The sequence below is a fragment of the Tigriopus californicus genome, chromosome 12, assembly GCF_007210705.1.
Source record: "Tigriopus californicus strain San Diego chromosome 12, Tcal_SD_v2.1, whole genome shotgun sequence".
Lineage (NCBI taxonomy): Eukaryota > Metazoa > Arthropoda > Copepoda > Harpacticoida > Harpacticidae > Tigriopus > Tigriopus californicus.
This window is the reverse complement of record NC_081451.1, coordinates 10,089,917-10,104,170: the sequence shown is the minus strand read 5'-3', so window position 1 is coordinate 10,104,170 and position 14,254 is coordinate 10,089,917. Positions and strand designations below refer to the sequence as shown.

Below are 14,254 nucleotides of genomic sequence, written 5' to 3'. Positions count from 1 at the left end.
GATTCGACTCAAGATGGTGGCTCGAGTGTTTTGGACTGATTCAACTTGTGTTCGTCAGTGGGTAAGAGCAACTTCATCATTCGACAAACCTTACGTGGCCAATAGAGTAGGAGAAATTCAAACTCTCACTAAACCGCATGATGTCGCCACAAGATCCGCCATGGAACCATCTGGCCACGAAATAAGTGAACGATGGATATGGGGACCCGAATTCTTGTATGAACAGGAATGTGATGGGCCAAAAGACATTGACGTGGAGATCATCTCCCAGGAGATCAGGCCGAGATGGGAATTCTCCACGTTTCCGGTTCAGCTTCAAGACAAGGAAGAGATAGGCTTCGATCTTACCAAGTCAACCTTCAAGAAATGTATCCGTCTGTTGGCCCGTATTTCTCATTGGCTCCGAAGGCCGAAGGAGCAGGGAAACGAAGCAAATGCCAAGCTTAGATGAAATTGATTATGAGAAAGCTATTATGATGATTGTGAGAATGGTTCAAAGCCAAGTTTTTTGTGCGGACATTCAGTCGATAGTTCACACAAAGGCAGTAAGCAGGAATTCACATTTGCTGTCTCTGACCCCATTCCTTGACAACGAGGGTGTGTTGCGCATCGGAGGAAGAATTGGGAAATCGAAATCGAACTTGCCTTTTGATGCTCGTCATCCAGTCATCCTCAAGCCGACAAATTCATTGTTGTCGAAACCGAGAGTTCAGTCTATCTATGATACTGGATATATCTAACAGAACCGTCGCAATCTATGAGGAGAATCCCAAACCAACCAATCACAGACCTCCTTTCCTATGCAATTGTATGCTGTTCGAAATAAAGACAACTTCCGTTTCCGGTTAGGCATTCGGGAGAGCCATTATCATAAGCGTACACGCGACTTATTTCTCTCTGGTAATTATAATCGAAACTTAGATCATTCGAAGGTATTAGGTACACTAATAGATTGGGGGTGATCGTGACATGGTCCTTCGAGCCGGATTTAGTGCCACACCCACATGATTTTCCCCTCTCTGTTCGGATGTGCCCGATATTTTTGGATATAGTTTCATGCTTGGGTAAAGTTGCACGTTAGAGCAGAAGGTAATCCGTCGGGCGGGCCTGAACCGAAACGTGCAAACCCATAAGCTCTTACAAATTCAGGGTTTTTGTTCTCTGGTTGTAACCCATGAGATTGCTAAGGGCAAGAACTCTTGTCAGGAGCGCTGAGCTTTCATTTTGAACGGTTCTAAAGGCTTATAGGCGATAAGGGTCGCCTCAATTAGCACTAGACCGTTTCAAATCGGAAGGGCGTTTCCTGGCACCAGTCCATCGGAGGATTTCCATTTGAAAACAGACCCCACTAGAGACTATATTGGGCTTCTTTTGGATATTCTTTCAGACTGCAAACCTGAAGTAAAAATGTCAATCAACCCTGATGCGGAAACGCACCGCGATATGGAGAACGCCGCGCTAGCTGATCAGTCGGAGGACGGTACTCGGAGGTTCCGCGACGACCTCATAAACGAAGTCTACTCCGTCGCTGCCGGCCAAGCTACGATGGAAATGGCGGGGATTCGCGCGGAATTACAAATCCTGGAGCCTCTTTTTAAAGAGGCCATTCAGTTGGAAAATGCGGGAGCCTCCCCGGGGCAACTGCAAGCCATGGTCTCCGCCAAGCTCCAACAAACGGCCGATTTGATTCCTCGTCGCCAACGAGCGGAAAGGCTCGCAGATCTCGAGTTAAATGTTATCCGCCAAAACCTCACTCAGTTCAAAGCCATCATCGACCAACTCCAATCCAAAACTATTGACGACGTCTCAGCCCGATTGGAATGGTTCCAAGCTAAGCGAATCTTGGCTGAGATCGAGGCTACTCGGCTTCCTCTTGTTGAGCGCAAGTTTCAAGAGGCCACGGGGGTGTGGTATAAGCCGGGCGTTGATCCCATTGACTCGGCCTATTCTGAAATATTGGCCGAGTTGTCTCGATTGGGAGCCATAATGGACTACGAGAGGTCGTTGCGACCAGAATTAGAGGAATTGGTCCCGGATTATCCTTCCGAGGAGCCTGGTCGTCAACCAAACCCAAATTGTAACACGATGGTATTATTTGACGCGGCCAAGTTCATCTCTAAGTTCAGAGGGGATCTGAAGGAGCCTAACGTCCTTCTCCAATTCTCCAATTGGAACAGCTCCTGGAGTAACTTAGTCAAAGAAATGAAGACATTGCGCGGGTTTAACCAAACAAGCCTTTTTCTCAAGTTGAAAGATTGTCTGGCCGGCCCGGCGCTCCTAATGGTATCACGATATTCCTGCGAGTCTGACAATTCGTATGCCGCCGCTATGAATGACCTCAAAGAAAAGTTTGCTGACCCTATTAGCCTGGCGGGTTCGTACATTGCCAGCGGTACCGCCCCAAGAGACAACCTTGCGGACCAGACTGATGCCATCAAGCAGTCATTTAAAGCCTTGAGGAACATGCGGGATGTGTTTGAGCGAGAAGAGGTCGACATGAACGATTTTGGGCTCTTGTGGACATTTGTCTCCTCCTTACCGACAGAGGCTCAAGCGCAATGGAATAAATTCAAGATTCAGAAGAGACAGGAGTACAAGGCGAAAGCAGAGGCGGCGTCCAAAGGCGGAAATCCCCTCCCGGAGTGGAAAGCGGGGATGGTTGAATGTTATGCCCAATTCGAGCCATGGCTTGATTTGCACGCCGTCCCCCTCGCCCAACCCATCCCTGTTTTGGGCCCAGACCCAACAGAATCCGTTTCCACCGGCGCTAATTTCGCCGTTCAAACTCGGACTCTGGGTGACGGGCAGTGCTTCATCTGCACCAGGGATCGGAACCAACCCATGACGACATGCCCTCGAGCTTTGGGGATGACCTCCCGCGATTGGTTTTTTGCTTGCAAGAAGGTCCAACGTTGCTCCCGATGTCTCTCATCTTTTGAGCCGGGACATCGGTGCACCATTATCTGTTCTATCTGTGAGAGCAAAGGCCAGCGGTCAGACCACTTCGGGGCCATATGCCCCTTCAACCAACTACGCACGGGTCCCATAACTGGTTCCTCGATCAGACCACCTCAGACATCAGACTATCGACCTCGGGCCAACAAGCGACCTCGGGATCTGCCCTCCGAGCATGCCTTGAGCAAGCAGGTCCGGGACCTGAACCAGAAGATTCAGACCCTCCAGGAAGAAGTCAAAAACCGGAAGGTTCGGAAAGTTCCTCGCAAAGACAACAAGGAGGGAAAGAAATAGGATGCATCGAGCCAAAAACCGCCAACAAAGGATATAACTACGTTATTAAGTGTTCCTAATAAAGAAATATTTGAAAATATAAAGCAACAATGTCTCAAATTGTCGGCTTCGGATTTTGGCCTGAATTATCCCCTTTCTTTTCCGAATATGACAGGTCTTACAAAGCCAAGGACGTTTAGCGGTCTGACGGGGACAATCATATGTTACATAATAAACTTGAACACAATGCAGTTCCTGAAAATCAGAGCTTTGAACGACTCGGGGTCAAACCTAAGTTTGGTGGAGAAAGGTGTAGCAAATAAACTGCAACTAAAAGGAACCCCTACGATGCTAGTAATGAATGTAGCGGGCAATAAAACCCAACAAACCCGACAAAAAACGGTCACATTCGGCTTGATGAGTCTCAATAAGTCCTATATATCCATGCCCATTCACGGCACAACCATTGATTCCATTGGAGAGCCTCTCCAACCGATTCCTATCGATCCTCGGCAGTTGAAACATCTCAAAGACATCCGTTTCACGGAGGTGTATCCCCAAGTTGGGAGACGACCCATTCAAGTATTGGTATCTGAGCCGTACTACTCCCAATTGATGCTGGGAGAGCAACGGGTCTCTCCGGCGTTGGAAGGCCCCTCAGCCAAACTAACCAAGCTAGGATGGATGTTACGTGGAGCGATCTCTATTGGAAATCAAAATCAAACGGTCATGGCATTTAAAGAATCGGATTACATGACATTTGATCTAGAACGAGTTTACACAGACTCGACAGAGAATTTCGATTTTGGTCAATTCTGGTCGGGAGAAAACATTGGGATATTGGCTAATGAATCCGATATCCCCAACAAAACGGCGTCAGAAATACAAGCCGAAGTGCACCAACAATTGACGTCCAAGTATCACAAGGAGGGCAAATTTTGGACCGTGTGCCTGCCTTGGAAGCATCCCGATCCCAGGTCACGAGTTATGACAGACAACACAGCTCGTGCCATGGCCATGTGGAGAAAGGTGATGAGCAAAATTCGGCCCGAGCATGTGACATTGGTCACGGAGGCATACGAAGAGTTCCACAGAGAAGGTTTCTCTGAGTTGGTCCCCTCAAACCTTTATCATCGGGCAGATCACCCAACATACGTCATGACAAGTCACCCAGTTATTCGTCCGCACAAAACAACAACTAAATGCCGAATCGTGACAAATGCCTCCCTCCCAGATCAGACAGACAAAACGAAAACTCTTAACATCTTATTGTGGGCGGGACCAAACATGCTTCCCCAAATTATGGCTTTGATCTTGCACTCAAAGACAAAAAGGTTTATTGCCACAATTGATGTAAGGAAGATGTTTTTGTCAGTGCGTTTGGAAAAGGAATCTGACAGGGATATGTTGAGGTATTTTTGGGCCCCACCTGGTCAGTCGGAGCCTAGAATGTATCGCTTCACTCGCTTGCCTTTTGGGTGTGTTTGTAGCCCATTTCAAGCCATGTGGTGTTTAAAAGAAACAGCACGGATGTGGGCCAAACGCTATCCAAACGCTGTTAGTATCATTCTGGAGAAGACATACATGGACGATATTCTAATAGTGGCGGACTCAGCTTGTGAAACTGCTCAACTTGTTCAGCAGATTCTCCTTATCTTGGCAAGTGGTGGGTTCTATGGTCACAAAGTCACTGCTAACGATCGTTCTATCGAAAAAGCCATTGATCAAAGCCGTGTAGAAAGAGTCGAGACAATCTCGCTTTTGGGATTGTTATTGAACTATCAGTCAGACCACTTTCATTTTGATCTGGAGAATAAATTCATCAACTTTCGTGACGACACCGAAATTATCACGCGACGGCTAGTGGTTTCTTTGGCAAGCCAAGTGTTTGACACGCAAGGTTATGTATCGCCTTTCATTATGCGGTTTAAAGTCATTCTCCCAATGATGTGGCTGAATAAAACCAAGTGGGACGAAAATCTCTTACAAAGGACCAAAGTCAATAATCAAGGGCAAGAAGTTCTGGACCCTATTGCACAGTTGGCTGTCACGCGGTTCAAGGAGTGGGTGCGGGAAATACCTCTCCTAAAGCGTCTTTCATTTCAGCGTTGGATGAAGGGTCCAATTGCGTTCGTGGCCATTTTCAGCGATGCCAGTACACAAGGAATGGGTGTTGCCGCATATGCAGTAACGACTCTCGGCAAGGGGAGCAGGGAAGCTCAGTTGCTGTTCTCCAAGAGCTCTCTCATGCCGAAAAATCTCCGAAAAGGTGCTGAAAGCAAGGACGCTCTCACAATTGCAAGAGCAGAATTAGTAGGACTCTGGATGGCGACCAACATGGGACAGTATCTTCAAAAATCCCTGAAAGGACAGGTAAACAATGAAAATACCATCTATTTCACGGATTCGTTACTGAATCTCCAGAGAATCCAACGTGGCAAAGGCCATTGCAAAATATGGGAAGAAAGACGAGTGTCAAAGATTTTAGACAACACGCAAGGATCAGCGATACAATTCTGCCCTGGAAAGCTGAACCCTGCCGATCTTCCAAGCAGAGGGTGTACACTTGTCGAGCTCGAAAAGCAATTTGAATTCTGGACCAAGGGTCCAAGTTTTCTTGCACAAGAAAAATCAGAATGGCCGACACAGCCAAGAACCTTATCTGCCGAAGAAGAAAACTGGTCCATGGACGAGAAGAATACGACCTCGAAGCTACGAAACGTGGAAGACATATCGGAGGCCCACCTGTTCTTGATTCAACAGAAAGCTATCCGCAAGAACGAACTGGATAATGGCGAACAGCAAATGGTACCAAATCACGAGAATGAAAACCTTAGCTTCATTGACGGTCTCGTGGAGCGATGTGCCTGTTGGAAAAAGATCATCAACGTTCTTGTTAGAATAAAAAGGTTAGCTCAAAGAAAAAGGGCCAAAACGCAGAAGGAAAATGAATCTCCATTGGGCTTGCCTCAAGAATGGAATTGGGCGGAGACGATCTTGGCTAAGAACGAACAGGGAAAGTCATTGAGCAAGGAAATGGAATGTTTGCAACAAGATCGGAAGCTCGCCAAGGGATCGGTCCTAAAGGACCTCCCCGTGTTCTGGGACAAAGTAGATAACGTTATACGACTTCAAACAAGGCTTCACTTGGCATCATCCGTATCCCGCGACTTCATTAATCCCATTATCTTGCCCAAAGGATTGGTCTCAGAGAAGCTGATCTTGCATTTGCATCATTCAAAAATGCATACAAGCCAACGGCAAACCTTTGAACTATTAAGACAAAAGTTCTGGGTTCTGGGCAGTTTTAACTATGTCAAACAGATTGTCCGAAAGTGCAAAACTCCACGTTGCCGTTTTATTAAATATGCTTCTCCCAAAATGTCACCACTGCCAACTATCAGGATTGACAACCCTAACCCTTGGGACAATGTCGGCGTTGACTACATGGGTCCAATGATATGCAAGCATGTGTGCGTAGTTGACTCAAGGACGTCAGTTCAAGTCACAAAGGGTACCCAGTATCTATGGAGGCCTTGCCCACATCCCAAAACTTTCAAAGTGTGGGTTGTCTTGTTCACATGCCTCCATACCAGGTCAATCCATCTTCAAGTTGTAGAGTCGTGCTCCACAAAAGACTTCATCAATGCGTTTCGCCAATTCATGAGTATGTGCGGAAAACCGAAAATCATGTACTCCGATAACGCCCGATACTTCAAAGCAGCGGATGCCCATTTCAAGGAATTGTTGGCCAACGTCGATTTCAAACAAGTCATGACCGCTATCCATCAGGCCAAAGCATCCATTGAGTGGAAATAAAGTACTCCAGAGGCCCCATGGACTAATGGAGTGACTGAACGAATGGTCGGGTTGGTTAAGCGACAATTGAGGATAGCCCTTCAAAAAGAACTCCTTCCGCTCAAAGAGGTACAAATTCTGTTGGGTGAACTGACTTGCATCATCAACGACCGACCTTTGGGGGTTACAAATCAAGATCCAACAGAGTGGACAAGAATAACCCCAAATCTCTTGGTCTATGGGAAGCAAATGAATGAATTCGTTACTCCAGGAGCGGTAACCTTGGAAAAAATGAACTACGCCGATTTATGGTTGAGAAGAAAGCGCGTAATGAACCACTTTTGGGCCAGATGGTTAAAGCAGTATTTGTCAGACCTCAGTATTGACAAAAAGTGGCCTGGCAAAACTGTTTCAGATCTTAGTCCGGGGGATGTGGTTATACTCAAGCCAGAAACGATGGAAAAGAACTCATGGTACCTGGCTAGAGTGGTAAGCGTCCAAAAGAACCAGGACGGCGTCGTCACTGCATTGAGAATCCGCAAATCCAATGGCAACATTGTAGAGAGAACATCTAAGCAGGTGGCATTGCTGGAACCTCATTGCACAGAGAAAGTCAATCTGGATTCTTCCTCACGGATTGGACGTGCTGGAAGCCAAGATGGGATGCAGACAGACCCTGACTCGGGAGGCCTACTGGGTGAGGTGTTCCAACCTCCTCGTCAAAGCCGACCCTGCCAAAAAATGGGTGAAGAAGAAAGTGAGACAGACCCAAGGGGAGCAAGCGTCGTGAGTGCAAACCCTGTTTCCCAATTTCCAGAGGATGATCTTACTGATTTGGATCCATCAGTTTTGTCCTCAAGAACATTGAGAAAAAAGAGACGGCGTATAGGTTTCTATAGAGACTTATCGGAAGGAAAAATACCCAACGGGGAAAGATAATAAAAGTTAACGTATCAAACAGGACAACCCCTTGGAAGAAAACAGGTGCACCTGAAATCCATTCATAATAAAACCTTAAAAAGTACAATACAGTCCACTAATCACGATAGAGCTATGTATAGGAGTCAAGAAGATTTACGACCTTCTTCGACAGTCGCTCCAGGAGCCTTACAACCTCCATGACGACATCCGGGACGGCATCATCTAGCATCATCTAATCCGCTAAAAGCCAACCTTTATGCACTTCCGTCTTAAAAACCAGAAAGAAAAAAAACCGGAAGCCTAGCTCGACCCATGAGTCAAGGGGTAAAGGTGAACTCTTCTTCCCTTTAATACCCTGAGATGATCAAATTAAACTTCGAGAACTTGACCATGGGCTTTCGAAATGCCCGAATGTCCCACGACCACAAGGAACGCCCAACCCGTAGCGCAGACTGAACGTCACAATCCTGTAAAAGAAAAGCCCTTGCCTTTTCTTGGGGGGGAATGTCGAAACCGAGAGTTCAGTCTATCTATGATACTGGATATATCTAACAGAACCGTCGCAATCTATGAGGAGAATCCCAAACCAACCAATCACAGACCTCCTTTCCTATGCAATTGTATGCTGTTCGAAATAAAGAACAAACTTCCGTTTCCGGTTAGGCATTCGGGAGAGCCATTATCATAAGCGTAAACGCGACTTATTTCTCTCTGGTAATTAATAATCGAAACTTAGATCATTCGAAGGTATTAGGTACACTAATAGATTGGGGGTGATCGTGACAATTGTCAAACCTCATCGTTCAGCATTTTCACGAACAAGCACACCATGCTGGATTCACTGCGTGTTTTCAAGGATTTGCCAGAAATTATTGGATAATCAAGGGACGAGAATTGGTGAAAAAAGTGACCCGAGAATGCTCATTACAGAGCGCCCAGCCCATGACGCAAATCATGGCCGATCTCCCACATTGGCGATGACAATCTGCTCCTCCTTTCTTCAAACCAGTGTGGATTTCTTTGGACCAATGGAACTTCAGATCTCAAAAAACAAGACCGCCAAATGGAGGGGAGTGATATTCACATGTATGGTAACAAGAGCGGTACTTTTGGAATTGTGCCCTAGCCTCTCCACTTTCTACTTCTAGAACGTGCTTCGAACATTCAGTTGCCCTTTGTGGACAACCGAAGCTGATTTATTCTAATAATGTCACCAATGGTGCCGAAAAGGTGATGAAACCAACAATGGACAAAATGTGGGTTGGTTCTGAGTTCGAAGATAAACTAGTGGTGAGGGAAATCCAATAAAAGTTTCAACCCCCAGCAGTTCCTCATCATGGGAACGTGCATGAAGCATCAATCAAGTCGGCGAAGAGAGCAATCTATCGAAGTCTGGATCGAGCGAAGATCAAGTGACTCTTGACAGAAACTGAACTACGGACCGTGCTTGCTAAAGTGACAGGTTCCCTGAATGACAGACCACTCGCTTACACATCAAGCAAGCAAAAGGATCTTACACCTTTAACCCCAAATTGTTTTCTTATTCAAAGACCCAATTCGACACTACCTCCGGCCGTTTATGAAGCAAGCACCCTCAAGGGAACTTTCGAAAGGGTTCAAAACCTGGTCAGTGATATCTGGAAGAGGTGGCAGAATGATTATCTGTCTGGACTTATAACTCGAGGAAAATGTCTTGCAAAATGTGCGAGCAAAAAGCAGATATTTGGCTCATGGGTGAGTAATTGATATTTTTTGGAATGAAGCGTGCGCCAAAGAGTTCATTCTTTGATTCTAAGCTATTACATGCATGATAAGGCCATGATCGTGCTAAAAAAAGGGAAAAATACATGTAACGGCTCAAGCTACTCCAAGCAGCATAAGAGTGCCTGAACGCCTCTGTGACACTATTTTATCTCTCGTCGGTAAGTTAAAAATGGAATCACCTAACCTTTGAATATATTTCCTCATTGACGCCTTTTCATCTTAAATCGATGACCACCTCAACAAGCCGCACACCATTAACCTTACTTCTTTTCCACGTTTGGATCGGATGGGGGGTCCACGAGCCTCAAGACCGTTCATTTTTTCCCAGCAACAGACAAAGTCGGCCTTGAGTAGAGCTGAGTTTTAACCTGAAGTTTCCATCGGTTCATTGGTTATTCTTCAATATTCAATGTTTACGTAACATGTCCATTCAACATTAGCAAAGAAACGAAGTCCCTCTTTAATTGATAAAATGAATCAACATTTTAGGAGAGTTTCTTGCCATTGTACACGGTGTTGAATATGCCCTATCAAGTACGCTGGGAAATACCCCAACACATTTAGCATTTTCTAGCTCAGAAATCATAAGGAAACACTTCTATTTTTATTCCCTTTTTGGTATTCTACTCAAATAACAAAGTCGCTTGCCTCAAACCATTAAAAAGCTAGAATTTTCATTCACTTATTTCACCCAAATTGGAAGCAAATTTTGTTGGCTCTTCATTATATATTTTGATATCCTCTATGAAACTGCCAGACCTTAGTTGTTATTAATTGTATTTAAACTCAGTATTTGTAATTTTAATAAATTACATTTGGGGCAATATATTTGATTGAAGTGTGGGTACCACTTGGTTAGCTCTCGCAATGCCGCATTGCAACTGGCCAGGGAGGAAACAAAATCCTGCCTGGCCCTCACCATAGACAAGAAGGACGTTAGCTCGTACCTTTTTGCAGGAGGGACGGCTTGTCAAAGAGATGTTACCTTATCCGGGTCTGGAAAAACTCCTGTCGCGGAAAAACTCCTTAAACACCTTCCTTGTTTCTTCCATAAATGACGTGACCCAATGTTCCGTCATGAAACCAGTGCTAGCAGTGGCGATCAAGAAAACAGTCTGGTTGGCCTGAAACCAATTTTCATGGGTGGATCACAAAACTTTATCTTTCGCACGTTTTTCCAAGAAAATTTAGAATTTGTTCTATATTTGCAAATGTGCGTCTTAGTTAATGACAACATTGGGGATCAACTTCATCATGAAAAGAATTTCATTTCATAGGGATTGAAGTTTCGTCCTCATTCAGTATTTTGGACACCAAGCGTCACTTAATAAAAGCTATCGAGGCGCCACCTTCAGGTGTGTTGATAAACCCGATTTGCTACACGCAAAGCCCCAATGGCCAAAGTAGTTCAGTCTAGTGGCTTTTGGTTTTACAATCTATGATCCCCTGCTTAACTCAAACGCGTTGAATATATTCCTCTCGTATCGGAGTGTATTTTGCTTAGTGAATAAATGATATTGAGGAATAAAATATTAGTTAGCATTGGATATGACAATTATCTTTTATTCATTTTTCTCAACGAGGTAAGTCAAAGCCCTCAATTGACATGTAGCTTTATATATGAGGACAAAAATATCATTGACCGATTGTTAGAAGACTAATTAGACGACATTTATGTTGTCATCAGCAATGCACTAAGCTTGTGTTTAGCTTTTGTACTGGCTTAGTTGGTCATTGGTCTAGTTCTGGGTTGAGGTAACCGGTCATCATTTGTAAGAACATCATTTATTTTTGTGAACCAAACTTGAAAATGCATGTCGTAGCAGATACTAGGGTCATCTTGCAACAAAGCAGGCCATCACATCTACCAATTGGAGGTCGGCAGCTTCGAAAATTTCATCATTTTCCAAGGGCGAACTAATTTTGTTTTTTGCCCAATTCTTTAGTGAAGTCATGCTAGGTAAAACATTCCCTTATGTATTAATCTTAAGCCACTATTTTTTGTTTGATAAATGATCATTCAATGAAAAGAGCGGCAATCTCTTGTAAAATCTGGCTTAGGGGCAATTTGCAGTTTTTTTTTGCATTCGGCCATCATCAAGTTTACAGTACATGAGGGATTTGCCGACATTAGCTTGAGATTTAGGTACTGGTCTGAAGGTGTTTTTCCCTCTAGCCCAGATTATGATGTAAAAATGACGATTTTTGATCAGTTTGAATTTCCCGCCCTTTTACTTTGATAGGGATTGCTCCTATTGCTCCTTCGACTTTGCTTACCCGCACTTTCAACCAATGACAGACCTTGTTTACATTTTGCTCGAATTTTGTGACGTGAGGCCGCTGAATCTCTAAACCAATTTAATCTACAGAGAATCCGCCGAGGTTGCGTGCACCCCTTTACCAAATGTTGCGTGTTCCTTCGCCCTGTCATCTTTGAACATTCAAGTTTTGTCGAAGCACCACGTGCAAGCCACCACGCACAGAGCCTGTTTATCCGGACAATCCCTTGAAATGGACAAAACAGTGCCCGTGAACCAAGGACAGTCCAGTACCTTGATGACCCACCCCAAGATAGTTTGAAGAAAAGTGCCGATTCCTCGGCCCCACCCAAGTTGTCAGGATCTTCCCCAGCCTCGCCGTCGGCGAAGCTAGCGACAGTTCCGAGAGAGAGATTTCATTGACAATGCGAAAAATTTTTATGCCGATCATTTTGTCGAGCTCATCGCCGGATGAACACATGTCAACAGCATCCAACAAGAACAAGAACAATCATCAGCAAGTGCGTGTTTTAGTACAATCCTGTTTAAGAGGTCAATTCATAATTTATGACCAAAGATACTGTATTGTTTGATTGATTGCACGCCTCTTGAAGGCAGTTTCCCTCGCTCATTTGCCTTACGTACACTGGATCAATTATTCGTTTATGGCTTAGGATGCCCAAATTGAAATATGGTAGCTTTTACATAATTTGGTTTTGGCTGTCGCCCGTGATTAAAGAGCTACGTATGTATTTTATAATTACAACAGAAGCTTTTGTGCTTTTAAATTAAAGAAATGTCAAACTGGTAAGATGGTAAAAAGGCGTAATCGGTTATGTAAAGAAAATTAATTTGGTTTGTAAACCATGTAATACATGTATGATTATACATTTCAGGACCGTTTTGTAGTATATAAACTTGAATTGGATGGTCCTATGATCGCCATAGGCCATGCGGCTTGTTTTCGTGGCGTCTTGGAATGACATGCTAAGGTATTGGTCGATTCATTATCAATTGTCCAAGTACTCCCCGTTCTGAAATAAGCCACAATCAGTCATTTTGTACCTAGTTTACAGGAATAGCAATTTTTAATTGTGCATTCCGATGAATATGTGCCAATGATCGATTCCCAACATACATAGGCAAACATATAAGCAATGAACAAAAAGGCATGGATTGTATGTTCTTCCGAAGCAAATCTTTCATACATCTCATTGAAATGCTACGTATTCCGCTTTCATCAAAAAGGCCAAGCTTCAAATGCATTTTTAATTCAGAAATGAAGCAACCAAATTTCATGGCCATTGTCAATCCATTGTTTTTCACGCGAATGCGAATTGTTTATCGACACATGCAAAAGTAAAGGAAACTTGTCCAAAAATAGTGTTTGAACTATTTTTGAAATACTAATCAGAATCAATCGCAATAATCAGGTTCTTGTAAATGGCATAAGCCTTCATGAATTCCGAATTTAAATGGGAATTCGTAGAAAGCTATTTCAATCGACGTCCTTACCCTTACATATTATTACATATTAAAGAAAAACTAAATATTTTTAGGGCGGGGTTTGTTCCTTTGAACATGAGCATGAACCAATTCGACTTCAATTCAATACCATGGACGATGCTCTTGAATGGCGAACAAAGAATGAATTGGACCGATATTTTCGTTCACTGCCGTCAACGGTTCCAAAGGCATCGCAGGCACCTACCGGGTCTGCTGCATTTGTACCCAAAATATCCAGAGCAAACGACCCGGCACCAAAAACACGAAAAAAAATTGCAATTGCCCTGCCAAGTACGTTTAATACATTCAACCAATTATTTGCGAAACATTAAACATCCCTTCACAAAGTTAATACGTATCCGAGGTAAATCTTTTTTTGCTTTAGGATCACATTCAACCTTAAGATGATGTGTTTGTGCAATGATCACCAATCAGATTGGTGTGACAATGCTAAACAACAAGTTCTTGTTTATGGTTGCCTTAAGCATTCACATGCCTTTGAACGAAAGAACATACGCCTCTCAAAAGTGATGAAAAATGAAACTATGGAGCTCCTCAAATCCGGGATTCGTTCAGATGTTGTTATTGACAAATATTTGTCAAGTAATGATATGAACAAGGATAGCAAACCTGTCACTTACGCCGATGTTCATCGCATTAAAAAGTCCTGCAACTTGGAGAGTAAGTATCCTTTTTCATGCAAAAACGATATGAATTACCATAAACCAGTGCATTCACTTCATAGGTTACGACGAAAATGCTTCTGAAGTCAAAAATGT

At 44.0% G+C, this 14,254-nt stretch overlaps 1 protein-coding gene and 1 long non-coding RNA gene across 2 annotated transcripts; both read left to right on the top strand.

Moving 5' to 3' along the window:
* Positions 1 to 431: 431 nt before the first annotated feature.
* Positions 432 to 3,331, top strand: LOC131891701 (uncharacterized). The gene is made up of 2 exons (XM_059241326.1): positions 432 to 900; positions 1,388 to 3,331. The coding sequence occupies exons 1-2, from the start codon at positions 801 to 803 to the stop codon at positions 3,247 to 3,249; spliced, it is 1,962 nt and encodes a 653-aa protein (XP_059097309.1). The 5' UTR covers positions 432 to 800; the 3' UTR covers positions 3,250 to 3,331.
* Positions 3,332 to 13,669: 10,338 nt separating this feature from the next.
* On the top strand, positions 13,670 to 14,254 carry LOC131891929 (uncharacterized). Its single transcript, XR_009374496.1, has 3 exons — positions 13,670 to 13,766; positions 13,861 to 14,156; positions 14,221 to 14,254. It is a non-coding gene; the product is annotated as an uncharacterized LOC131891929 (long non-coding RNA).